Genomic DNA, 26,074 nt, shown 5'->3' on the forward strand with positions numbered 1-26,074 from the left:
TCTCTCTTCACCTTGTACACAACTGAGCAGCAGCTAAGGACAGTTGACTTCAAGCTGAATAATGTGCGCTGGTGCTAAATGAAAATTAAACCATTAATATTTTAAAATACCTGATTTCCTGGATAGTAAAAGTGAAATGTATCATTTGTTTAAACTATCCTATTCATTATTTCTTTCCTCATTTCATAACACCCAGCCACTAACAAGAACCTACATAAATAGAGGTTGAACTTTCATCTTGGGAAGTTTAATCAGAAAGCTCTTCAGGAATATTTTATTCCTTTTATCAGAATATTGATGGAAGTCATAATTCACCTTAATGTGAGAAAGTTTCCTTTCTTCACTAAAGAAATTCATCAAGACATTTCTTGTTGGTGAGATGTGACATAAATCCACTTGCTTTTTCCTCTGTTTGATCTCAGCACTTTATGAATTTTTGATTGCCTGCTCTTAATTTTCCACAAGCAAATTCAATTAAAGAAATTAAAACACAGTAGTTCAACCCTGATTGACCCATCAGCAAATGGCTCTTTTATTGCACAGTGGATGACATATGCCACGCTCTCCTGGTGCTGCTGGAGCCCTTGTAAAACCGGATCAGGAAAAACCTTTCCCTCTTTATTGGTGCTATTAGGCAACAGCTATTGACCGCCCAAGCCAATTCAGCAAGCACTTCCCCTGCTCAGGCAACAGTCCAAGGGCTATTGAGAATGAAAAAATATCCTTGGAAAAACAAAGTCAGTCACTGTGTGCGTGTCAAACCTTCCACGTGCGCAAGGGCGAGGTCCCTTCTCCACGGGAGAACGACACAAGTGAGCCCGAGAAACAACTCAGCAGTGCCGCGGGCCAGGGTGGAGCTGAGACACCGCCACTGCCAACTCTGCTTCGGGGATCACCCTGCTCCAAAGGCAGCTGCACTCTCACATTGCCACACGGCAGTGCCTGGATGGCACCGTGTCCCTTTCAGGACACAAATCACCGCTGCTCGCTGGCACCGCAGCCCCTGTTGCTGAACGCTGGGCATCAGCAGTGCACAGATTTCAAGAACACCGGTATTATCATGACAGTATCATCTGCTGTGACGCATCCACAAACTTTGCTGTGATCAAACCATCTCCTGGGGCAACTTTCTGCAGTAACTGCCAACCTGACAGCCTCACCACCAGTCCTTAAAATTAGTATCCAAAAAGAGCATCTGTTTAGGTAACTCCCCAAACTAAAACCACTGTTTGAAGAACTTCCAAGGATTTCAAATTCATATAAATTCCCTTTGAATTTAAAATCATTCTTATAAGCTGCCCTTATTACCGTTAGTGAAGAATACGATTTTAAAAAATATTTATATTTTTAAAGTTTTTCTGACTTCTGTGACAGAGGATGTGCACCACAGTAGAGCAAGCAAAGAACAATTGCTCATCTTAAGTGCTTGTAGTACTTGAGTGAGGAAAATCTGTACTGTGCTAGAGAAGACACGTGCAAACCATCATTTCATGACCTCAAACATCACTTACCCAACTCACCAGGTTTCAGTCCTGGTATGACTTCATGAACACAAGGCTCATAATGTGATTTTCTCCTCTAAGGTAACCTCATGAAGAGCATATTCAGAGAACAGCTACATGGGCAATTCAGCCAAGGACTGATTTAACACTTGCAGTCCAGCCCAGGGGTCATTAGGCCTAATGAACATCCCACATCTGTGGGATGTTCACAATACCGTGACAGGTATTGTCACGGTACAGCTAAACCTACAAGCATTTTAAAATGTGCTGACTGCAAAACAACCTGGTTTGCTAACTGAGCTAAACCAGGCCTTTGCCTTCTGTGAGCTTTTCAGGGAAAGCTGTCAATCAAGCCATTATCTGTGTGTATTCCTCCTCCAGTAGTTAGTGGGTTTGTTGTAAGGAACAGCTTAAAAGCTGTAAAGATTAAAAAATCTCTCTTCTTAGAGACAGCCTATCCCGAAGGAGAACTTGAAGGAAGCAGAGCAAGGAAATGCAAAATTATTCCTCAAACATATAGTCCTAAAGAAGACACTGTTAGTTGTTCAGAAAGCTGAAAGAACACATTTACGTTGGTTTTATTCCACCAGTTGAACTGTGCTTCAAGAGCTTTGGAAGACAGCCAACATGGGTGAAGTTCATATCTATGAACTCCAGAAAGTAACAGAATATGCCTTATTTCTACTAATTTAGACTGATGTTAATTTTCTGTATTTATTTTAATATTATTGTAGCTATTATAATGAGGGGAGAGGCTGAAAATGTAACATTTGTCTCTTTGGCCTAATTCACTGGGTGGGTTGAAGAGAAAATGAAACTTTCTCATGTGAGTATCACTGTACTTCTACACAGGCAGGCTGCTCAGTGTGGGTCCTGTGTAAGGCCTGTGGGACCAAGCTGAAAGGAACACAAGCCTCTGCCAAGGGTGAATGTACTATTTTCTACTGTCAAAACCACTACACTTTATAATCAGTAACTTTTTTTAAGGACAAAGTTACTGAATTTCTTGGGTGCAAAAACATTAGCCACCTCCTCAAATTCCAATATTTAAACATCCTAAAGAAGCTTTGAGAAGTAACCTTTCCCTTTAGATCTTGACCACAGCAGTATTACTTCAAAGTAGGTATGTTCAGGTAAGAATTTCAAATATCTTCCAGAAGAATTACAGACTAAATAACTCAAGCTAAACAAATCTTGCATAAGAATGTATTAATTCCCATAGCTTAAAATATTTAATTTAAGCCTTGGTATCCACCCTACACACTATTTAACAGATGCATATAACAAACCTTCATACATCCAGTATGTGCAACAGAGAAGATGGTTTTGAAATGGTTTCCAATTCCAAGCATAAGCATGTTCTTTATCATAAGTTACTGTATAAAAGCAGTGAAATAGTTAAGGTAAGAAACACAGGCTTATTATTGTCATTTATTTTAAAAACCTTATCCAAAATATTAAGTGATACAAGTCCAAATACAATAAAAATTACTGCAAGAAAAGTGTTTTGGGATATTTTGTTTGTGCTTTACTTCCTGTGGTTACGAAAAGAATGCATTTAACAGTAGGATATAGGACTTTTAGTATTTCATTCCTAAAACAGTATCATGCCTTCAAACTCCTCATGCCAACAGGCGTGAAATTGATTTGTTTCCAAATGTTAAGTAACTACTTGAATACCAAGTCATTAATTATAGGGTTCTGATTCACCATTATTTACAAATGTATCAGTCTGAAAACTAAATCACAAACAGAATGTACAGAAAACTAAAATTTATATTTTACAACTCATGAAAACATAAATAATGGAAATACAAAAGACAAAATTAAAAAAAAAAACCAAAAAAACTACTGTAGCAGTAACTTGATTTACACTAATGCATAAATGTTTGTCAAAATGAGAGTGCACTGTCCACAGACTGGCAGGCCCCACACCCTTACTTTCACCTGTCTGTTACCTGGGTCAGAAAAAGAACCAAATAAATTATTCTTACAGTTTCTCCCATTTATAATATAACAAATCACATAGCCATTTCCCAACCGTCTTAAAATTCAACAGAAAGCTTTGATGCATTGAAAGCCTGTCAGCTATCTACATTTTAGTAAAATCATTCAACAAGGCTTGTTTTCCACTCATTAATTACAACGACAATAAAGTCATAAATAGCATCAGAGGAAAAAAGAACAGTCAAGAAGCTGCGTACCTTCACAAATACCTTAAACATTTTAGGAAATATATGGTACAGAACTTCTGAAATAAAATGGGTTATACATAATTATTTTAAGATTATTTACGGCATGAATACATACATAAATTATTAAATTGCCATTCTAGCTATTTTGCCAAAATAGGATCAAATTAGGCAACAAGAAAACAGAATCAGAAAAAAATGAGATGAAAGACTTGCAGCGTCAGAATTTAAGCACAGAAAAAAGTAATTATATTTTAAGTTTGCAATATAGTGGAATTTATGAGCCATGTAAGTGATTAGCAAAGAGATCATTAATTTGATTTAGTGATGCCAAAGTCATTAATTTATTAGACCTAAAATATTTTATGCTTATTTTTTTTGTAGTATGACTATTAAGACTGCTCCAGACAGAAGGGAATGATGCTTAATGAATGGAAAGAGCACTAATTTATTAAATTCTCTGTCTTTACAGTTGATAAAAAACCCGACCAAAGTAGCAAACAGATGGATCATGCCCTTGATCTTCCACAAGATTTAATCTCCAAAACATCCAGGTCAAAGAGAGTACATCTCATTTCTGTACAAGCAGCTTATTTAGAATACCTGAATATCATTACATGACTGGGCAGGCAAAGAGTGATAAGTTCAGCAAACTCAAGTCACAGTGCTTTCAGAACACGTAGTCATTGGTTATTTTCAGGGAAGGCATCGCTTCGTTAACGTTTTGATCTAAACGATGATATTCCACCGTCCTGGAGCACAGGCCATCCCTCCATCTTCGGCTCTGCACCAGTAAGAAGATCTGAAAGAAAAACAGGACAAGTTATAGATGCTGAGCAGAAACATTCTGGGTTTGACAGACAGCTTCACAGTGGTACTGACACCATGGTTTTACCCCCCATGCTGGCAGGAGCATTACTGGGGCAAAGACAACGCATTTTTTAATCACTTATTTGAACTGCTCTCAGATAAATTTTCAAAATGTAAGGGTCTTCAACATCTTCCCCTATAAAGAGTTGGCAACGCACATTACAAGTAGGCCACTGCGCAGTAAAGGAGGTTTTGGTTTGAGGTTTTGAGGTTGGAGGTTTTAGCTGCTTTCTTTTCAGAGTCCTGCAAATCCTCACCCAGATCAGTGCTCTCCCCCAAAGATAAACCCAAAACATTCCTCATATCTAAAAAGTAATCTATGGTTTAATGCAAATTTGTGCATCCACCTCTGTTGTGTCTGGTTGGGCTGAAGTTAATCTTTAATGCTAGCAATATATTTTGGAATAACAACAATCAGACTATTTTTGAGACACAGAGAATTAGTTTGTACTGAAGAAACGTTTACCTGATAACAGTAACTTAGTAGCTTCTCTGTGTAAAACTGGAAGCAGCATTAAACATTTTCTAGAAGTATATAGTTACACCCTCAGAATGTCTGTGATATAAAGACCATATTAAAGTGACTATTAGAAGGATTAGCACAATCATAACAAGAACATTCTCACACCATTTGCAGTGAACTTCCCTTAGTTTGTTTTCCTGTGCACAGAAAAATTAGCTAATAGTTCACCCCCACCTGACTTGGCTCAGGTCTCCTTTATAGAATTCATGCTGTACGCTGCCAGTGTTCATTACTGTACTGATTGATTACTGATGTTACCAATTAACTCATTTTCTTATTGTAAATATTTGATTCAAGTTCATTTTCATTGTGCAGATAAAAATTACACTAATGATCTGCATATTAGTATCACCACAAGACTAAGTGGTCAAAGATTTAATTCTTCAGAAAGCTAAGTTCTTCTTCTTAAAAATATGTACAAGGGAATGCAACTTGATTTTAAACACTCCAGCTGTTTCTCTCAACCTTTCGGAGCACACCTACCTTCCTCTTATTGTGATAGGTGACATAAACAACAGCTACTAAGAAGGCAACTACAACCAGATGAAAAAAGAAATGGCTGTCTTCCTCTTCATCCAACCCTGAGACAGAAACAGCTTTTATCTTCTCATCAAGGGTCTTGATCTCCTCATTGTAATTACTGATGGTGTCAGAGTTGTCGTCTTCTGACATCTCTAGAAGGTCTGGATTGTATCTGGAATTCGGTGTCATTTCATAAGCATAGTCATCTCCATCTGACTCCATAGTTTCTTTTATGATGGGTGGGGAACTATTTAGTGTGTCTTTCAAATCTGTTAGAAGATCTTCTTCCTCAATTTTAGTATCTTCAGAAGCATCAACATCCATCTGTGATACTGGACTAGCAGGGACAACAGGTGACAAAGAGTCACTGTTTGCTGTAGGTGGCTTTCCTGCAGTCACCGAATTGATTTTGGCCTCCTTTCTTGATGAGGTTAAACTCTGCAAGCTGTCTGTCAAATTTTGGGATCTACTCAGTGTTTCATTCTCACTTGTAGAAGAAATATTTTTTGTAACCACATCCGCTTTCACAGAACCTGAGAAAAAGATGAGAAACAATCAGAACTATGCACAAGGCACTGACTTCTCTGACAGAAAACTATTGCCATAAATTTCCTTCATAGACAAGAAATCATGTAAAGAACACAGCAAACTTTTATGTCACACTGCAAACTTTTTAGCATTCATATTCAGAAATACATACTCCTGCATTTTGGCAACTTCCAAAGAAAAGTCCTGAGTGGGACAGGAACTAAAGTTTGTAAGCACACGCCTTCTAGGTTAGTGTGGCAAAGCGTCCCTGAAAAACTTAGCACGTCTGTTTTCCAGACATAAGGACTTCAAAGAGACGTCATCCTTCCCTCTGTGGATTCATGACATCTTGTAGAATCATACATGATTAGCATTTTCTCCATCACCAAATTCTTCTTCCCACAGAATGAGCTGAGGTCTACAAAGGAGGATATTCTCAGGAAAGCTTTTTCTGCAGTTAAGTTTTTCATCTTTCACCACTGCATGTTTTACCAACAAAAAACGAAAAGATGCTGTGAAGTCCTCTTCAGTCAGGACACAAGACAGCAGCACTTCTTCCCAGGCACTAATTTTTATTGAATTTATAGACACTGAAACAGATTTCCAACCTTATATTAGCTCAAATGAACTACTGAACCACGGGTTAAAAAGAAACGCTGCCATGCTCAGGGAGGAAAGGCTTTTGTTGGCAGCAGTTATTGTAATGAAGTAAGTCAGAAACAGCACGGTAAGAATGCACCCTCAGGCAAATTCAGCATCTCTCCAATGCTGGGAGGGCTTTGCAAAACTACATGAAAAATAAGGTGAGCATTAAATCAAGATACAGATCCCACTGTCCCTTTTCTTTATCCAAAGGGCAGTAAAAAAAAAAGATGCAGAGAGAGTTTAATAGCCAATTTTTTAAGCCTAAAAATTAGCAAATTATTCATGTTTGCAGCATATCACTACCAGATTCAAATCCAGAGGCACCTTAAAAAATGTAGAACAAAGTTTAGACTTTCAGCCTGCATTTTCATTTAAACCAGGAAACTATACTTGCCAGTTGTATTTTGGCATGCCAAACTAATTTTCCATTTTACAAAAGCAACAATACTTTCATTAAACATTTTCAAGGCTCACAGGAAAGTCACAGACTCTAGAAATGAAGCATTCAACCAACTGCTTGTGTCAGGTTACTTGTAAATAAAATATTATAGAGGGGACACTGAATCATGTTATTCATGGAACTTGTGTATTTGCTGAGGTTCAGTTACAACAGAGCTCTTGTTTACATGGCACACTTCTGCAGTATGAATTGCTCTTTAACCAACTGTAAAACACAGAAGACTCAACTCATCTCACGTGAAGCAGACAGCACGGTGCCTCTCTGCTGAAATTCAAAGTCAACCATTTCACATCTAATACACTTTTTACTGCTGAAAAAACTATTCATCTGAATTATCATACCCACATTAACTTGTTCAGTTCTTATCCAGGACAAGTTTAGGGAATTCTGATCTCTCCTCAGATTTAAGCCAGCTAATTGCATATGCAGAGATAAATATGAGGAAAGGCAGTTGCAAGATAATTTCATATTTATAGCTAGCTGGCATATTGAGAGGTCAACCTTACTGTTACCCTCCCAAACAGATAAAAACCATTAGAGAGTAATAGCTAAACTTTTTGAAATACAAACAAGCATATTTTGCCTATAAATCTATATTGCATCTGGCCTTACACTTCAAGTTATTCGTGAATTCATTTTAACACTGAAGTTTTAGAAGGATATATCCTTAAATGCAAGGGATTCCCAGTGGCTGTTGCTGCACCTTCAGACTGAGAAAGAGCTATTTCTTATTATTCCTAAAATATGCCTGGGTTTATGTTTTAATAGCAGCTGGAAGTTTAGCAGCTAAACCACAACTGATTTATGATATTTACCCAAAACTATTTGGCATTATAAACGGTGGTTGCACTGTTTACAATTACACAACACTGTCAGATGATTTTAGATCCAGAGATGCCTCAGCTTCAGGAGCAGATACTAATGTTCAATCATGGAGACAGAATTAGCAACACAAACGCCGCACATAACTCATTTCCAGGAAAACTTCTTTTAGAAAGCAAGTTGTTTAATGACTCCTGAAATTAAAAACTCTCCGTTTCCTACAAATTACTGTCCCAAATTCTTACTGCCTACCGATTAAAGCAGGTGAGAGGCAACACAAATACAGCTGGTGTGGAGATACTGACTGACAAGCACGGAAGGAACTGATGGATCAAACAGTCCCCTTTTTTCCTTCACTAATTCCTTTCTCTTCACTGCCCAGCCAGTACTTCATCAAAAAGAAAGAGAAACTCACTGCCCCTGAAACATGCATTTCTTATTAGCCTTTGGTTACAGCCGTCTGTAGTTTTAAAGAGGAGAAAGAAAAACTTAACTAGAAGTCAACTTGCAGACTAACATAAGCTTAATTTCTAGGGGAGGGGAGACTAAAACCAGGCACGCAGCCGGAGTATTTAGACAAATAATCCCAAGTCTGATGAATGAAGTAACCAGCAACAAAAGCGCTGCACACCTGGCAGGCGGCCTCCCGCCCCCGCCCGGGCGCTGCCCTTCCCCTGCGCACAGCCCAGCGCTCGCTGCCCTCAGCGCAGCCCCAAGCAGAGCAGAGCAGAGGCCGAGTCCAGGCCCGGGACCAGCCCCGGTCACCTCAAGGCACGACTCGCGCCGGCCGCGGCCGCACAGCGCTCCAGGCCCAACCGAAGAGAACGGTGAAAGAGACCGGCGGGGCGACCGCACAACGCCCACAGCCGGCAGCCAGTCCCCCCGCCCGGCCCCGCGGCGCTCACCAAGGGAATCCTCCCCGCGGGCGGCCAGGGCCCAGCCGCAGAGCAGCAGCAAGCACAGGGCGCGCCCCGCCGGCCCCCGCCGCTCGCCGCCGGCCGCCGCCATCTTGGCCCCCTCCGCGGACGTGGCGATGGCGCCGCCCCTCGTGAGGCGGCCGCGCACGCGCACGGGCGGCAAGGCGCGGGGCGCGCGCAGGAGCTGAGGGCAGCGCGGCGCCGTCACAGGAGGGGGAGCTGAGGAACGGCGGTGATGGAGCCGTGCGGTCACTGCCCGCTGGAATCACACGGTCATGGAACCAGCCGGCCTGGAAGACCTTTCACACCGTCCAGAGCAACCCTCCACCGGCACCGCCACTGTAACCCCTAAAGCACATCACCCAGCGCCAGATCCCCGCGCCTCTTAAACCCCTCCAGCCGTGGTGACTCTACCGCCTCCCTGGGCAGCCGGTCGAATGCCTGGCCACCCCGACAGTGAAAAGGGTTTTTCCTTTATCTGATATATCTGAATATCTGATCTGAATCCTCCCATCTCAGCTTTAAACCGGTTCTGGTCCTCTCACTGCCTGCATCTGCCATGCTCCTGGGAGCCGACTGCACACGGTTCTTTCGGACCGGTGATGTCTGGAGCGGCTCCACTTCTCCCAGCAGTGCTGGGTTAAATAGAGATAGGAAATGCTGGGGAATGGCTCCCGGTGAGGGGAAGTCAGCATTGCCCAACCCGTGGGCTGTCGCTGGGGTGGCTCTGCAGGCTCTCACTGTCGCAATGGCATTGCCTCATCGGGCACATCCTGCACCGCAGCTCTCGCCATCTGCAGCCGCCCACGGCAGTGGCTTACACGTGAAAAATACAAATACTAATGAACAGCCACTGAAGTAGACCCAAGCTCATAACTGTTCATTGCCCACACTTGCTTATAGAGAGGTAATTCAGTTACTGAATTCTGTAATAAAGGACAAAAAAGTCACGTTATCTTGTTTCACCCATGAGATAAACACGTGTAACGTGCAGTTGTCAGAGCTTAGCAGCAAGAACAGTGCCACATCTGGAATTTAATTCTACTAAGTATTTTTGGTTTGTGTGGTACAAAACATTTACCAAGATGTTGCCAGTCTTCTGCTGGAGCCACAAATGTAGATGAAATTGTTTTCACAATTAATATAAAGACAGAGTAAAAGATGACATTTCAATATTTTATTCAAGTCAGGTTTGGGTTTTTTATCCATTTTTAGTAGTGTCAAGTACAGCATTTTGGGGTCTAGTTCCACACAAAATGGAAGACTCTCTAAAAATGTACCCATTTAGTTGCTAAAAAAAAGTGGTAATAAAAGAAAACTCCGTTTTAGAATTAGTGATGCAACTATGTGATTGCAGTTGCAAAGACTCTTCCCTGATTATGTCCATTTTACAAGCTTTTTCATCAGTGCAAGGGGAAGGAACCACAACACAGGACAGGCAGTATTGGCTGAGTCACATCAAACCTCCTCCACAAGGACTTGGACAAGGTAGACAATCTAAAGCATTCTGGAGACAGCAGTAGGTGTGGCATAACCAAGTAAGACAAACCATTAATGAAACACATATCTAAAAAAATAAATTTTAAAATCCCTTTTTCAGACAGTTTTGCACATTCCCTCATTGACTGAAACCTTAGGTCAGAACATTTTGCTTACATAATAAACAGTACAATATAGTGGTCTGCAATTCCCAGGTTTTATAACACATTTCACATTCCTTGTGCCATCAATATATTAGTAGAGGTAATCAACACCTTCCTTCTTCTTATCACATGGCAGCTGACAGATGAGATGAGCAATTACTTAAAGAAAAAAAGCTAGGATTTTTTATTTATGATTTTGTCTCCACTTCTTTAACATCATTTTTAAAGCTTAGCTGTCTTTAACCAGGACTAGCAGGACAGATACGTAGCAACACTTGCACCCCAGACAAAACATTGAAAGGTACACTATTTTCTGAAGGTAGCTATGCTGTATTTTCAGATTAGCAATTAGAAATCACTCCTTATGCTTCAAATTCCAATCCTAGACCAAGTTTATGACCCCCTGCATTGACATTCTTGCCATCCAACAAAGCTGACAACGTCAATTTGATACCTGCAAAAGAGAAAAGGGAGAGAAAAGTCAACTTAAAACTTGGAATGAGCTTTATGTTCAGGAAGTGCCATGTCTGTTACTGCTTTAATTTATTGGGTAGCCAAGTTAATGGGATTTGGCAGCTGGCCTTGGAAGGACTGGGCATTTTAAAACAATTTGCAGATAAGAAATCTTTCTGAATTATGAAATTTATAATAAACCATGATGATAGATTCAGCTTTTTATCACTTTGAGTAATTAAAGCTCTGAGCCAATTCACTGCTGCTGGTCTACTGATTAATCTAATTTTAGAGTCCAGAATTACAAAAACCTGGGACCTTGATACATACTCACCTTTCTAAACCACTTTAAAATCTGGGTATGAAAAAGCCCAATCCCCATCTGCTGTAATATCTCATGTCAATCTGCTCAGTATTCTGGCAGCAGATTTATTACACTACATTAAAACCAATTTTGCAGCAGAAAGATTGCCCTCCTCCTGGGCCAGGGGACCTTGAGAAAGTCACATTTTTAAGAAGAATAAACTCTGTAATAAGAAGCCTCTGAAATATTAAAAATTTAGTTACTGATCTGTGACACAAAAAATTATACACATATTTTATGTCAACATGAGAGACTATTTGACTGGTCAGTGGACAATGGTCTCTAATAATTCTGCTTCCACCAGATATCTAAAATTAACAGTACAGTCCCTAGAAAAGTTCATCACTGGCTTGCCAAGCAAAAAGAGCAAACTTACAAAACCCATCATACTTTATCACCAAAAAACTTCTGATATTTCAAGATTAAAGTATCACTTTATTGATTCTGACTTTTTTCTGCATAGACTTACCTGGCTTTAAAGTCTGAGTGTATCCTAACCCAATCAGACTGGAGTTGTTCACTTTAGCCTTAAAGGGAAACAATAAAGCATTATTTAGTAATAAATAGTAAATAAGTATCTTTCTTCAAAGTTCTCTGTGCCTGAGAATTATGCAACAGCTTTTAAGCATGTAGGGATTTCAAGTTCTAAATCCCAGATAAATCTAGAGTTACGTTTTCTACAACTTAAATCCCAAATCTCAAAGAATCTACAGTCACTGTAGAAAATAATGGGTTTATTAACATAATTTTTAAGTTTTTCCAGACTGACACAAAAATAGTCACAAAATAGTGCCCAGTAATACAATAAAACATTGTGTCTCTTTTAAGGAAAATCCAATAGCTGTGCTCTCAGGCTGCCAAAACCAAAACACACAGATCCAACTACACAGCACAGAACTGCATCAACACAGAACTCTGCTGATGGAAAGGCTGCTTTCCATTTCCATTACAAGCACTTCTTTTCAAATGCATATAAATGTACATGCACAGGACTCACAGAAAAAGAGGCATCTGGGTCAATCTGATACTTGGCTGCTATTCCAAAGCGAGTGTTGCTATTTCCAGCTGTCCAAGCCAGATTCACAGCAGTTTCCAGTTTATCATTCACCTTCTGGTAAATGGAGCCGCCAAATTCCGTTCCATCATTCCTGGAAGGAATGCATTAGTGTTGTTTTAAACAGCACCCCAAAACAATCATCTTTTATTTTTCCAGTAAGAGCTGTATTTGCACAACATCCACTTACACCTCATTAAATATCCCTGTAACAACTAAGATAGAGACATTAGGCCAGATTGGTTTTGAAGCTATTTTTAGACACTTCAATTCATTGCAGATTATTATATTTCAACAACTTCTGAAACTGAAAAAAAACCATGACAAACTATCAAAAATTAGACCAACAATGACAGCTTCTAATTTTCCCTTTCCTGTAGATGGGAATCTGTGTAGTAGAGAGATTTATTTTTCCCTGCATGACTCTGAAATAATTATTTTCCCTGGCAAATGTCTCCTTGTGCCCCGAGAGGGCTGTACCCCAGTCACAGAGCCTGAGTCATCCCAAAACTGCCATGTCAGCATGCTTTTACCAGACACAGAGATACTGTATCACAGGTGAAGATGCCAATTTAATGTGCAAGTCTATAGGCTTTTGCAACTGAGTTCCATTTGCAACAGTCTTTATGGTACATCTGTGCTATGGTCTATGGACTAGACACAGAAATGGAACTAATTTTGCTTTGCAGAGAGCACTGGCCCACAGCCGAATGGTGAGTAGCACCAATTACTCCAATTATTCCAATTACTACTGCCCCAATGTCACACAGGAATAAAGTGTGGCAAATAAAAGGCAAAAGTTAGAGCATGCAGATCATAAAAACAAGACCAAAAGACTGCTAAAGGCCTTGCACTCCTCATAAACCAGTGAGCATCTGAATTTCCATTTTTGCTTATTTTCTTAAAGAGAAGATACAAACATATTGTAGAAAACAGGCTTTAAACCCCAGGAAGATCTGGGGTTATTTCTAAACTGTGAAATAATCCAGTTCCAATTATTAGAGTATACCAGACCTTTAGTGCTTACAAAAAGGGGTAAATTTAGGATCTTTTCCCTTTTACCCCTTTGGTCTGATATTCTTTAGTTCATAACAGTGCACAAAAAGCAGCCTATTTAGAAATTCAAGCAACAGCAACAGCCTTTTAAATGGTTAGAGCAATTCTTCCAGAAAAACACTACAATACTTACTTCAGATAAGACTGAAGCTCACATTAACTGCATGTGCTTGGCTCTCAAGAAAAGGAGGGATTAAAAAGGACTGAGGAGAGCTGGTTATACAGGCAGATTTTGTGCAAGGTTCCCACACAGCTCTGTCTTGACCTGCAACATTAGGTGGGGGGGCGGTCTGAGCTATGCTTAAAAAATGAGGAAAGTCATATTTAAAACTAGAAATTATCCAGTCCTACCTCCCTTGTTTTTATTATTAAAGAATAATAATAACAATAAAGTCAACTTCTTTTTAACTCTAATAATAGCACTTTTTTGTGCCAATAATAGCACTTTTAATGTAGTTATATTAAAAAAATAACACTAGCCCCCTATGAAAATTAATATATTAAGGCACTCTGAAGGCAAGTAACTTGCTAGAGTCCCCAGCTGGTTTGTGTAATGCCAGGAACAAAAAAAGACATGTGTCATGCCCCACCTAGTTACATTATCTGCTCTGCCACAGCATCCCAGTGAAACACTGACCTGTGTAGATGTAAAAACCAAGCAGCCTAGTGAGGGGAGTTCCATACACAACTCTTTCTGGGATTACATAAAAGCTCTGACACATTTTCAAAGCTGAAATACATCAACCACCTAACTAATCTATTATGAACAATAAATAAGATTTCTATTTGTACAATACATCTATAGTTTTGTACAATAACAGCAACCTGACAAGCAGACCCTCAGGAATACAAGAAACAGATCTGAGCCCTCGCTGCTGTTACTTTAATTAAGAGCTGCTGTTTCTGCTGTTGCTTTAATTAAGAGCAATAATAACCACAGCATTTTATAGCAAAAGCCAATAATACAATGTTTTGAACTGCTACAGCACAACTAAGTTGAAAGTCATTGTGCTTGAAGGAGTAACTTCTAACTCCTGAGTGGAAGGGGACCCCACATATCGTTTTGATGGAAGTTTTCTGCCCACATTTTTGTGCTTTGGCAATCCTTCAAACATACTGTCTGGGCTGTGGGGCTTCGATTGTTCTGTTAGGCAGCGGGAGCTTCCTAAACCAGATTGCTGCAAAACAGCACGAAATGGAACAGAAGGCTTTTGAAGAAGTAGCTCTAGGAAGGCAGAATGGTTGTTCGGCCCCCAGATGGAAACAGCCTGGAATAGCTCTGCTACATGCAAAATATCCAATTACCCAAGGGCACGGAAAGGGGGGGCCAGGAGAATGGATTAGGGATTGCCTGATCTTAAAAAATTGTCTTCCCCAAAGGCATAAATTGCCTTTTTAGGAGTTACAGAAGACAGAGAAGTTAAGGCTTTCATGAATTTGATCCTGGTTTCCCACTGTTGATACATTCAGAAAGGACAGCTACTTGTTTAAATAGATAATTAGAAGTTGCAATACCAAATAAACTTTTACACCATATCCCTTCCAGTACTAAAACAAACCCAGTCCCTGTGTCTTCCAGTCACTCCCTTTTGCCTGTTCTTGTTCATCCTCTGATTAACTCTTTCCTCTACACATCAAACCACCATTTTGTTTGATGTTGACAGGTGTAAAAGGAAACCATCGCTTTCATTTCAGCTTTCACAAAGTGTATTTTTATAACTTACTTTTTTATTATACCATTAATGGATTCTAACAGTCCTTATCTGTTAGACAGACACTGGACCCTTGGGTGCTCAGTGAGTTCCAGTTCCTTCCATCATGCACTCCCTCACTCACACAACTCAAAGAAAAGGTAATGCAGCTGAAAAAAATACAGCTTGACATCTTTAATGAAGAATTAATTTCCAATTCCCCATTCTCTTGTTCACCATTGCTGAATCTCTGACCCTTTCATTGTTTAGTAAGCAGCAAAATCCTTCCAAATTCCTTTTTAGTGCCTGTCTGCCAGTACTTACACATTAGTATGAAGCTGGAATTCATCAGTCTTATAGCCAACAGCGAAGTTGCTCTGGGTTACTCTAGACTTTGCTGTCTCAAAAGACATTTGGTAGCCTGCCAGCCACCCCTCGTAGCCAAGCACGAGAGCTCCACGTATTGAAGGACCCGCAATATCAAAATCCATGTCACAGCCGATGTTGATGTGCTCCCTTTTGTACCCCGACTTAATTTTAGCACTCTTTTTCCTAAAGAGAAAAGGCAGATATCATATCTTTGCGAAGGCACACCTGTAGGTAGCAATTCCATCATATCACTTACTTTAACTCAGTGCAATAGTTCCTGAAGACAACATGTTCATCCCTAGAGAGCCACATGATATGTCACCTTCTCAGTGTTCACTTTTGCAAAATCCTAAGTCAGCTGCAGTGAATTCTTTGCAAATGAGCTATAAAAGGTGGTGTGGTGCCCCACAAAGCACTTCTGGACTGTCTTCTGAAAAGCAGCTGCACATAGGTGGGAAGTGACAAAACCATATCCTCATCTCTAACTGATACAATGGTTTTGAAAGTTTGGTACATACAAGGAAGGAATGAAAACTGTAGAAGTTTACAGGTTTGCCACCAGAAGTCCACAGTAGTGGACTTGCTTGCCTGTCCCAAGCAAAAAACTTTTGCCTTTCCCAGGCAAACAATTTTTGACAATCCTAGTGAATTGGGTAATTTTATTTACTGTGACAGACATTAGAAAATCACTACTTTGTGACACTGTCTGCTGTGAAGCAAGCAGGCTGCTTCAGTGACTCTGACATCCCCATTTCTCCTTATGGTACTTTGTGAACTTCAATGGTTACAGCCATTTACAGCCACCAGAAAGCTGCCAGATTAAGGCAGAAATAAACTTTCCTGAGTCACCTGTTTATTTTTATACTATTGGCCAGAACAGTATTTTCTCATGTGTCCTTAGGTTGATTTTCATCAAGGGTGCAGACTATCACAAGGCAAGAGAATTATATCTAACATGTTCAGCTACTCTTATTTAAGATTTTTTTCTTCTCTTTTTACAAGTGTCTTCTGTCTTTGACCAAATCTTTACCAAAATCTTTCTGGAAAAGTCAGGCTAATTTGAAATTTCAAATCAACCTTTCACATCAGCTAACAAAAACAACCTTCAAGAACAGTACTGATGCTATCCAAGGGTTCAGTATCAGAGCCACACAGAGACTGATCTCTTTTTTATTATTATTAGCTCAGACCCAGGAATTTCTTCTGCTTTGCAGAATCAGAAATAAAGTGTAGGAATGCCAAAAGCACTGATCTGCAACTTCTGTAAAAGTCAGCAGTACCTCTCCCACCAATGTCACAGGGACAGAGCTAAGAACACAGAGTGCTCCAAAAAATGACTTTACCTGCTGAGAGACTCCTCACAGTCAGTAAGTAATAAGGAGGGGGAGAAGAAGTCTCATATTCAGACATGGTGCATCACTGTCAAACTAAGCCAGATCACACCGGGATTGAATCTCACTCCATTTACCCACATTTAACAGTTCTCTCGAGGCAATCATAACTACAGTGTCTGTGAAGTGCCCAAGAAATAGTTCTAGACCTGTAACATCATTCTTGAACAAAGTTTTTCTTTTTAATTTCTCTAAGAATCCTACCAGTTAAAAAATAACTATAAAAATCTACTTGAGATTTTTCTGATTAACAAAAATATCTTGTTAATCTAGAATTAGGAGTGGACTGAAAGCAGTTGACAATGCAGAACACTAAATCTAAAAGACAGGGTGAAAGCTCCCATGGGACTATTACCCTGAGAGCCTGCAGTGCAGTCTGCTGCTCTGGGAAGCTGATGTGCAGAGTATTTTGACTCACTGGCAGCACTGCTTGCACAAAGATAATCAGGGGGAAAAAAATAAACCAACATCTAGACCTACAGCTGCTGCTTAATCCCTCTGGCCCACATAAAACATGGCATCCAATCAGCATGTCAGAAATACCCATCCACCACCCAGGCACACTGTGGCCTGCAAGAATTCGGATGATAAATTCAGCTCGGGACAAGAGCCCAGTTCTGTGTCAACCTATCAGAGCTGTGGCCAACTGGCCCCTGGAGCTCGTTAAGCTTTGCATTTCAGCTGACTTGTTTAGGGCTTTTATTAATGCAGCAGCTCATTCTCTGACACGGCCAGAAATACAGAATGGAACAAAACCACAACTTTTCTTCCCTCTCTAATTCTAACTATAATTTTCAAGCTATTGTGTTTAAGTTTGCTTGCTATAGTTAAGGATTATAAAGGGATTATTAACACTAAGGTCTAAGTGACACAGACATGATTTCATCATACACAGGCTGATTATTACCTGTCTTGATATCTCAGGACAGAAAACTAAAAATGCCTTTTTTGTCACTTTAGCTTACTCACTTCTTACCCAGTGTTAGGAGAGAAGGTGGAGTCAAACGTCAGCTTCAGGCCCCGTGCAAGCTGAACAGAAAAGAAATTCAGTGATTGGATTTCTAATTAGACATCATTACAAATGAATTTGCAAATTGCTTTATTGGAGCCAAAAATTACCTGATCTTCAAGAGTAATCTCAGTGCCTAGTGTGTTGTCAGTGTTCCACTTTTCTGTGAACATCAATCCATATTCCGTCCATCTGTATTTTGTTTCCAAACTACCACTGACTTTGCTTGTTTCCGTGTTTGCTGAACCTGAGCTTGTAAATTCCTAAAAGAAAAAAATAATTTATCATATATGTATTTGTCAATATATACATACATGCAATCAGGCAAATGCTTATACTTGTAGAACGTATCAGGCATTGTAATTTGTTATATATTAATTAATATAAATACAAATATATTTATTTTATAGAGAAATAGACAGTAATCGCAAAACCACTGTGATGTTTTTGATTTCAATGTGCTTCCAAACTCACCAGTCCATTTTCAGATCTTGTTTTCAAATCAAGCTTTATCAACCCAAAACCTAGAGAGTGAGTAAAAAATATGAATCATATATATGTTGATTTGAAAAGTATTTCTGATTTATTTCTTAAAACTCTCTTCTAAATCACCTGTGAACTATTAAACAGTTAAACCAAGGGCACAGTTATCAAACCATGTGTTTCTAAGAAGCAGTTTGTACTCACTTCAGATAGCACTTAACTGATGAGTTCTATTGACCTCAGCAATACAACTGGGACCAAATTAGGTAATAATACTTTTATTCACAGTGAGCAGCATTCTGTTCATAAGCAAACTACTGCCATCAGTGATCCTGTTCATCAATACAAGGGCACAGCACACAATTTTCTCACAAAACCAACAACAGTTCTATGGGGAACAGGAAAAATTTTATCAAAGAAAAGTAAGTTACCCTCCCTTTCCAAACAGCAAGGACAATGTGATTCTGTGGATTCTAATGGAAATAATTGGAGTATTTCTCAGGGGAAAGCAATAAAATCCTAACAGTTTCACGAATCAGGTAGACAGCAAAGGACCAAACTTATTTTGGCTTTATTTACCATATCCCTTGGTGAAAATATCTCTGGCAGATTTGCCCAGGTCGGCATAAGCAGGTGGAACAGCCATTTTCTGGAAAGGAAAATTTAAGAAATAAAGAAAGGAAACTACAGTGTTCAGAAATTTACTTAATTCATTTAAGCAACAAGAAACTTAAGCCCATTTCAACCCCTTTCATTTTGTATCCCCCACCCACCACTTAAATATAGCCTGAAGAAAGTAGCTATTGCAAACAGGGTGATTTCATTTTGCTCGGGAGCCAGCAGCAGCAATGACCATGTACTTGCCACTGAGCATATGAAACAGGCTGCAGAGCTAACATATATTAAAAGAAAAGGAACTGTCTATGCCTTTCCAAAGAGTTAACTGTTGTTTTCTTATCAGTGTAACTGCATGAATGAGCTTATGGTTTTTTCAAACCATTTCTTGGAAATGTTTCTCCTGTTTCTCGCAATGGATCTCTGCATTCTGATGTAAAGCATTAGGAGCCCAACTCATTCACTAAGGAAATGTAACCAAGAACAAGCATCTACCATCAGGAATATCTCTCTTCCCCTAATTCAGAACAGCAAATGGATAACATTTATGTCAGCAAAATCAATAAATGGTCATTCTTATACTTCAGTTTTCTTTGACTTCGCTATCGCTATTAATGGGTTAAGATGTCTCCTTAGACATTGACCTTTAAGTGTTTTTCTGTGCACCTGAGAGAAAATGACCTTGCTGATAAAAATTCAGCCTGCAGGGCTACCCTGTGAAGCCAGGCCATCAGGAGGGCAACCACAATCCCGCTTCAGCAGCAAAATGCAGACTGGAGTTCCCTGCAAAGGCACAGCCCAGTGCTGGGGACACTGCAGGGGCAGCTTCCTCCACTGTGTTTTGTTTCTTAGGGATGCCCACACTGCCATGGAGGGCATCACTTTCCCATCTTCAGCAGGCCCTGACCTTCTCAGTTCAGTGGCCTCCTGCAAAAGACATAAATGCATCCCATTTTCTCTGCCACTGGGAAAACTGTCTCACCATAAACAGAGGAGAAAATAGGATCCTGAGAGGAACAAACCAAGTGAATCTCCTTTTTTATCCAAGTACAATAATTTCTACTCCCTTATTCAAATAAAGTAATTTCTTTGGGGGAGACAAAGTCAAGCAATCTGAAATGGTGCACATCTTCTGTCTCTGTAGACAAGATTTCCAAATTCTACACAGCAAAGGGGATAAATCATTATTAAAGCTAATCCTCTTGATACCAGATGTTGCACTAAAATTCCATATTCACAAACTTTTTGGCTATTCAGAAGTAATAAGCAGTTTACTACACATGCATGCAAATGCTTAAAAAAACTGCCTGACATGCTTACTCCAGAGTATTCAATGTTAGCAGAAAATGACTCCTTTAAATCCCACACAAACCCACTAGCTCTGAACACGAGGGTGCCTTATTATCTCTCTGGCTGCAGACTGGGAGACACCTCTCAGGAAAGCTCACCACCCCATGGAGATCAGATAGGGACTTTCAGCAGTCACTCAGCGCCTCAAGCACTCTAGACAACAAGCTGGTGCCTGTTAAAGCAGGATATTGCCATTGCATAAAGGAAGAATCCCTATCCTAGAGTAAACAAAACAGATCTGGTGGCTAAATAAAAGCAAACAGTCTTTTCAGAACATAAAGTAGGATACAAGGGTATATATTATGATGTAGCTTCAGTTGCAGACTACTTGGGTGCATGTCATTTCTTCCCTTTTATATCCAATATTAAAATGCATCCCCAAATACACAATCAGCTAGAGAGTTAATTTTTTTAAATTCATATTCCAAAGCAGTTTTAGCTGCATATATTGCACCTGAATATCTCTGGTTGGGTTTGTTTTGTGAAAACATAAAAGCAGGGATTTAGTTTTTATACTCAAAATCAGCCTTTAAAAGGGGAAAGAAAAAGGGAAAAAAAACCCAAAAAACATAAGCAGAAAAAAACCTCTAAGAAAGTATTACCACATTTGTGTAAGTAATTCCTCTGCTCCTCATTGAAGTCACTAGAAGCAGATACAATATGCTGCTTGGAAATCACTCCCCAAAGTCAGGCAGCACTCAAGAGAGGGATGGCAGGAGTCACTAAGAGCTGTCTGTGTACAGCAAATGCTTCTGCCTTGCCAGAGCTGCCCAGCCCCATGAGAACCCTCTGATGGATATTGCCATTTAGCATCATCAAAAATTAAAAATATTACAAATCTCTACACTTGAAAAATCAAATAAGCATTGCTTTGAAAGATAATGCACTGCTCTGCCAGATGCATCTCAGAATCTATCAGATCTATTTTATCAACAGTCCCTTTGAGTCACTTCATAAAATCAAAATATTTTCTTCATAAGTGAATGCTATATGCTTTTGGGTTGTATTTTCTCAGTCATGTTTCTCCCTTCTCCAGACCCATGAAGCCACATTTTGTTCCCTGATGCCTGTGTATCCCCTCTGGCTCTGGCCAGGCTCATCAGGTGCATGAGCTGTGCCAGGTTGCTCCACTGCTGCAGTCTGGGCCCAGAACAGTGGGAGACATGAGAGCTCCACTTAGACAATTACTATAATTAGGGGACAATACTGAAAGCCAAATCCCTGCTGGTTGTAAGGCAAATCATATAACACACACAGAGTAAGGTGTTTAAAATTGCTGAGTGTGGAAAACGCTAGGAGCTGTGTACTTGGTGGTTAACCTTGCCATTGTCAGCAAGAACAAAACAAAAATAATTATTTCTGTTTGCACTGGCTAATAAGAAGCCTCTTGTTTAACAGATGGGAAACAAAACTGATTACATCCTGTGCGAGTACAGGTTGTAAGACAAGCATGCTTAGCAGGGATTCAAACTCTTAAAGGATCAAGGAATGGCCGTGGCCAAGTGCCCTTGCTTTTCACCAGTGGGATCCCTGCACATTAACTCAGATTAGGTTTGGACTGAAATGAATTCACTGCTTTTATCCTTGTCCAACTGTGCAAATAGCTCAGCGTGACTACAGACCTCAATGCCCGCATGGAGCAGGCCAAGTAGAATATCTGTAACATGTTCTAAGTGGGAAAATATTTTGGTTTTCTTGAGTAAGAAACACCATAGCACAAGTGATGACTGAAGAAAACCTGAACTGAGGAGTAAGCTCCAAGTGCTGCTGTGAGCATACCTCCAGGAATGTCTGATTTATAAGTGCCACAGGGAGAAAACAGGAGTTCCCTTTGGAGCTGCATGAACCAAGAGGTAGCCCCAGTGAAGATTTCATTACAGCAGGCCAAATTTGAGTATTTTCCAATGTCACAGATGACGAAGTTTTCACTCTGTGATGCAGTTCTGGGCAATTAAATCAAATTCAGTCCAAAAGTAACAAACCCACAGGGTGCCCTGGCAAATACAAGGATTGGCTGCAACCAAAGGAAAACTCATCTCTGCTTGATAACTGTCATACATGCCTAGGTTAAAGGTTCCCTGCACATATTTATCAGGTTTATGATATTTACATGGGGAAAGGAACAATCTAAAATTTTAAGATAAGAATCAAGTCCATTAAAAGAATAAAATTCCCATTAAGACAATGGAAGTCTATCAGATTGAAAGCTAAGAAAGTAAAAAGGTTGGATTTATCCTTATGTAGCCACATTTTATTCCAAATAAATCTGAACTCATGTACCGTTTCTTGATGGTACCAGTAGTTCTGAACATTCCAGCTCCCTGTCTCCAAAAGCCTGAAAGTAGCATAGTACTTGCTACTTTTGCAAATAGCAAAAGGTGGACACATTACAGCTGCTAGGAACAGCTGGGAGGGACAGACAGCATTGGGTTATGCTACCAGATACATGGGGATACATGCATGGGGAAAAACCCACATGAGGGTCTTTTGCCTCAAGGTTAAAAAGAATACTAATTTATTTTTCATTTATGTCCTTCAATAAAGGAAAAATTATTCCTTGGAATGAAGCAGCTTTTAGGTGCCTTTCTGGACCCCCAGCCTGGGCAGCGTCATTTCCCAGCCAATGTCTGTTGTGGTGTCAATACACCTCAAAGGATGGGGCTTTGCTCTCAGACAGAGCAGGGACCAGCTCCCTCCATGTCCCATGGCTGCCTGGAGGCACCAGCTCCACTTGGCACCAGCATCCCTCTACAACATCCCAGGCTCCCAGGGGAGCTCAGTGCTGGCTCCACACATTGGGTTTTATGGTCCAGATCCCAAATCCCTTCAAGTCATGCCCACAGTCTGCTTCAGATCAGGTTCAGCAGCCTCACTATGCAGAGATTTAAGAGCACTTACTCCTAAATACATGCACAGTCACACAGAGGTCAAACATCAAGTTGGGCACATTCACGAAGCTTTTGAGAAGCCAGTAAAAGCACGTGGTTTGTAAATACTTGGCATTATTAAACACAATACTTAACAACACTTTTTGTCCCAACTTGCTACTATGCCAACATCATATAATCCATGCACCATTATGACTCAAAATTTAAGATTGGGAGTCCACAATTTCTTTTGTTGCAGGCATTATAAAGCCATGCAGCGTCCCTGTGACACTCGCAGGATGCCAACCCTCCTGCTGGAGCTTTGCTCTGGAGCTGCATGCATGATGGAGCACATTTAAAGAAGGGTTTATGCAGTGCTTCTGTAGCCCAATAAAGAAAGGAGCATAAAGGAAATAAAGCCCTTAAAAGCAAATGTAAATATTATTATTTAGGCTATACTAATTATGGAATTAAAGAAAGAGACAGCCCACTCTTAATTGCATGGGTACACATCAGGATCTGCAGTGTTGTATGGCAACCCCTTATTAAACTATCACATGTAAGTATTGATTAAATTAACTTAGGGGATGTCACAGCTTGCTGCAGCTACTGTAGTTACTAAACTGCAAGGGAAGAACACAGAACCACATCTCCACATCTCTGTTAAATACCTGTGGAGGAGGAGAAGAGCAGTGCTGCTGTCCCACCCCGTGCCCCCAGCATGGCAGGGCCCAGGCCAGCGCACGCCCGGCAGCACACTCAGGAAGGGACATGTCCCTTGCTCCCAGCCCCACTGCAGGAACAGCCAGCACCATATCAATAGGGATGAGTAATTAAAATGGAATTTTGTCCTCCAGCACAATGTGACAGCTCACACAGAAAAGGAGCATCTGCTACACCGGTGGATGTGTTTTTCCCTACCTGCAGCAAGATGCCAAGCCCAGGAGGGTCTGAGCTGTGCATCCTGCCTCCATCCTAACAGTGCCAGGGCTGGGGACATTCTCCTGCTGCTACACCAGCCAACAGTGATGTCCCCCACACCTTTGCACCCCCATACACACAACCCAAAATGTGGGCAGAAAGAAAAGGTGATCAGTGCAAACCTTTGATGGAGAGTGCTAGGGGTAGGCATTATTCTGGAACCTCATTACAACAGTGCAAAAGCCCATTTCTGACAAAAATTCTTAGGTGAAATGCCATGAGAAAGGTGATTATTCAACCATCCACCGTACCCAACAAAACAAACTGCAACACACCTCTATTCTCACTAAGTCGTTTGAGAAACAAGCTGGGATCTGTTTCTGCTAGAATCACTATAAATATTCCCCAGAGACGCAACCCTGCATTGGTCACTGATGATGAGTCAGCTCCACTCCATATTCTGAAAATTTTGTTACCCTTTATTTTGCAAATACCTAAAGACTGAATGAGTCAAAGATTTTTCCCCCCTCCAGCAAGAGTTGTTCCCAGCAAGGGCTGTGACAAGGCAGAATCGAGGCAGCTGCTGCTGTGGCCCCACAGTGCTCAGTACAGGAGCAGAAAGCAGAGACATGGGGATTTTTAAACTGACATTATTCCCCACAAGTACAGACCTATATTCTGAGAATAAGCAGAATGAAGTGGAAGAAGAAATCAGTTTGCCTGATTGGCTTGAGGCTTGGGGGTTTGGTACATATCAGAATGAATTTGCCAACCCGCAAGAAGGATGCCGGGGGTCCGGAGGAGCGAGGTGAAAGGGCTGTCTGAGCCAAGACGGTGCTAAACGCGGGCAGGTACGGCCACCTTCGACCTTTGCTTCCCGGGAAGGAGCAGAACGATGCCGCATGCTGAAGCGCTCGCCAGGAGCCGCACGCCCGCCGTGGCCCAGTGACCTTTCTCCTCCCGTCACGGGGCCAGCGGCCGGTTCGTTGAGCTCGGCCTCCGCGCTGCGGCCGGCGGCATCCCGGGATGCGGCGCCGGGACCCCGCCGCGCCCGCGGTCCCGCCAGCCGCGATGTCCCGGCCACCCGCGCCTCGCCGGCAGGCCCCCGCGTCGCAATGCCCGGCATTACGTAAGGACACCGTTTTGTCCCCGTTCCGCCGGGCCGCGGGTGGGCAAACCCGCCCGGGGCGCTGCGGGCTGCCCCCGCTCCCACGCATGCCCCGTGCCCGGGTCCCGCCGCCCGCATCGCCCCGCGCCGCGGCCCGGGACCCCCGCCCGGGACAGCCCTACCGGCCCCCGCCGCGGCGGCAGCTGCGCTCCGCTCCGCCTCGGCCTCCTCCGGCGGCGGCTGCCCCTGCCCGGTGCCTCCCCGGGCTCTGCGACGGCGGCGGTGCGTGACGGCGGGCGGGGACCGGCGGGGCGGGGCGGCCGCGGCGGGCGGGGCGGCCCGGGCCGCGGAGCCGCTCCCCGGGCACGGGGCTGCGCCGGGCAGCCCCCGCGCCCCGGCCGCACCCGCGCCAGGGACCGCACCGGCCCCCGGCTGCGGCATCCGCGGGATGCGCCACGGCCAGCCCCGGTACGACCCGGGGCATCTGCAGCCGCCTGGGTACCAGAATCCCCGGCTCTGCGGGAAACGAGACGAGGTGATTTTTAAAGGACCCTTCTAAGCCAAACTATACTGATTCGATGAAAGTTCCCATTTAGTCTGAATTAGCTAAATTAGAATTGCCTAGAATTCAATTTAGAATTTAATTCTAACTCCCCGTCTTGTTGAAATTCCAATTCCCCATATTCTGGTTGAGGCAAGAGTGGTGGGAAAGGAGGAAG

The 26,074-nt window shown here is 41.6% G+C and overlaps 2 protein-coding genes across 4 annotated transcripts; both read right to left on the reverse strand.

Moving 5' to 3' along the window:
- Window positions 1-2,920: 2,920 nt before the first annotated feature.
- C15H5orf15 (chromosome 15 C5orf15 homolog) lies at window positions 2,921-9,109 on the reverse strand. Its single transcript, XM_053956366.1, has 3 exons — window positions 8,970-9,109; window positions 5,571-6,142; window positions 2,921-4,496 (listed from the first exon to the last, which is right to left on the reverse strand). Exons 1-3 carry the CDS (start codon window positions 9,070-9,072, stop codon window positions 4,365-4,367), a joined length of 807 nt encoding a protein of 268 aa, XP_053812341.1. The 5' UTR covers window positions 9,073-9,109; the 3' UTR covers window positions 2,921-4,364.
- A 1,034-nt stretch (window positions 9,110-10,143) lies between these two features.
- VDAC1 (voltage dependent anion channel 1) lies at window positions 10,144-25,647 on the reverse strand. Of its 3 annotated transcripts, none has more exons than XM_053956362.1 (9): window positions 25,538-25,647; window positions 19,074-19,143; window positions 18,486-18,535; window positions 18,122-18,274; window positions 17,979-18,031; window positions 15,567-15,794; window positions 12,439-12,589; window positions 11,911-11,968; window positions 10,144-11,078 (listed from the first exon to the last, which is right to left on the reverse strand). In XM_053956362.1, the coding sequence occupies exons 2-9, from the start codon at window positions 19,138-19,140 to the stop codon at window positions 10,987-10,989; spliced, it is 852 nt and encodes a 283-aa protein (XP_053812337.1). In that variant the 5' UTR covers window positions 19,141-19,143; window positions 25,538-25,647; the 3' UTR covers window positions 10,144-10,986. The 3 variants fall into 3 exon arrangements, with proteins under 3 accessions (XP_053812337.1, XP_053812340.1, XP_053812339.1); XM_053956365.1 differs by lacking the exon at window positions 25,538-25,647 and adding an exon at window positions 25,021-25,198; XM_053956364.1 differs by lacking the exon at window positions 25,538-25,647 and adding an exon at window positions 24,919-25,014.
- Between the last annotated feature and the right edge of the window lie 427 nt (window positions 25,648-26,074).

This window comes from Vidua chalybeata, chromosome 15 (assembly GCF_026979565.1).
Source record: "Vidua chalybeata isolate OUT-0048 chromosome 15, bVidCha1 merged haplotype, whole genome shotgun sequence".
NCBI lineage: Eukaryota > Metazoa > Chordata > Aves > Passeriformes > Viduidae > Vidua > Vidua chalybeata.

What these genes read in the sequence shown, in the direction of transcription:
- C15H5orf15 (XM_053956366.1), bottom strand. Translation starts at nt 9,072, where the DNA reads ATGGCGGCGGCCGGCGGCGAGCGGCGGGGGCCGGCGGGGCGCGCCCTG. An exon ending in CCGCGGGGAGGATTCCCTTG is followed by an intron (nt 6,143 to 8,969) that starts GTGAGCGCCGCG and finishes TCTTTTTCTCAG; the next exon opens with GTTCTGTGAAAGCGGATGTG. An exon ending in CCTATCACAATAAGAGGAAG is followed by an intron (nt 4,497 to 5,570) that starts GTAGGTGTGCTC and finishes TTTTTCTTTCAG; the next exon opens with ATCTTCTTACTGGTGCAGAG.
- VDAC1 (XM_053956362.1), bottom strand. Translation starts at nt 19,140, where the DNA reads ATGGCTGTTCCACCTGCTTATGCCGACCTGGGCAAATCTGCCAGAGAT. An exon ending in TATTTTCACCAAGGGATATG is followed by an intron (nt 18,536 to 19,073) that starts GTAAATAAAGCC and finishes CTCACTCTCTAG; the next exon opens with GTTTTGGGTTGATAAAGCTT. An exon ending in CAAGATCTGAAAATGGACTG is followed by an intron (nt 18,275 to 18,485) that starts GTGAGTTTGGAA and finishes TTTTTCTTTTAG; the next exon opens with GAATTTACAAGCTCAGGTTC.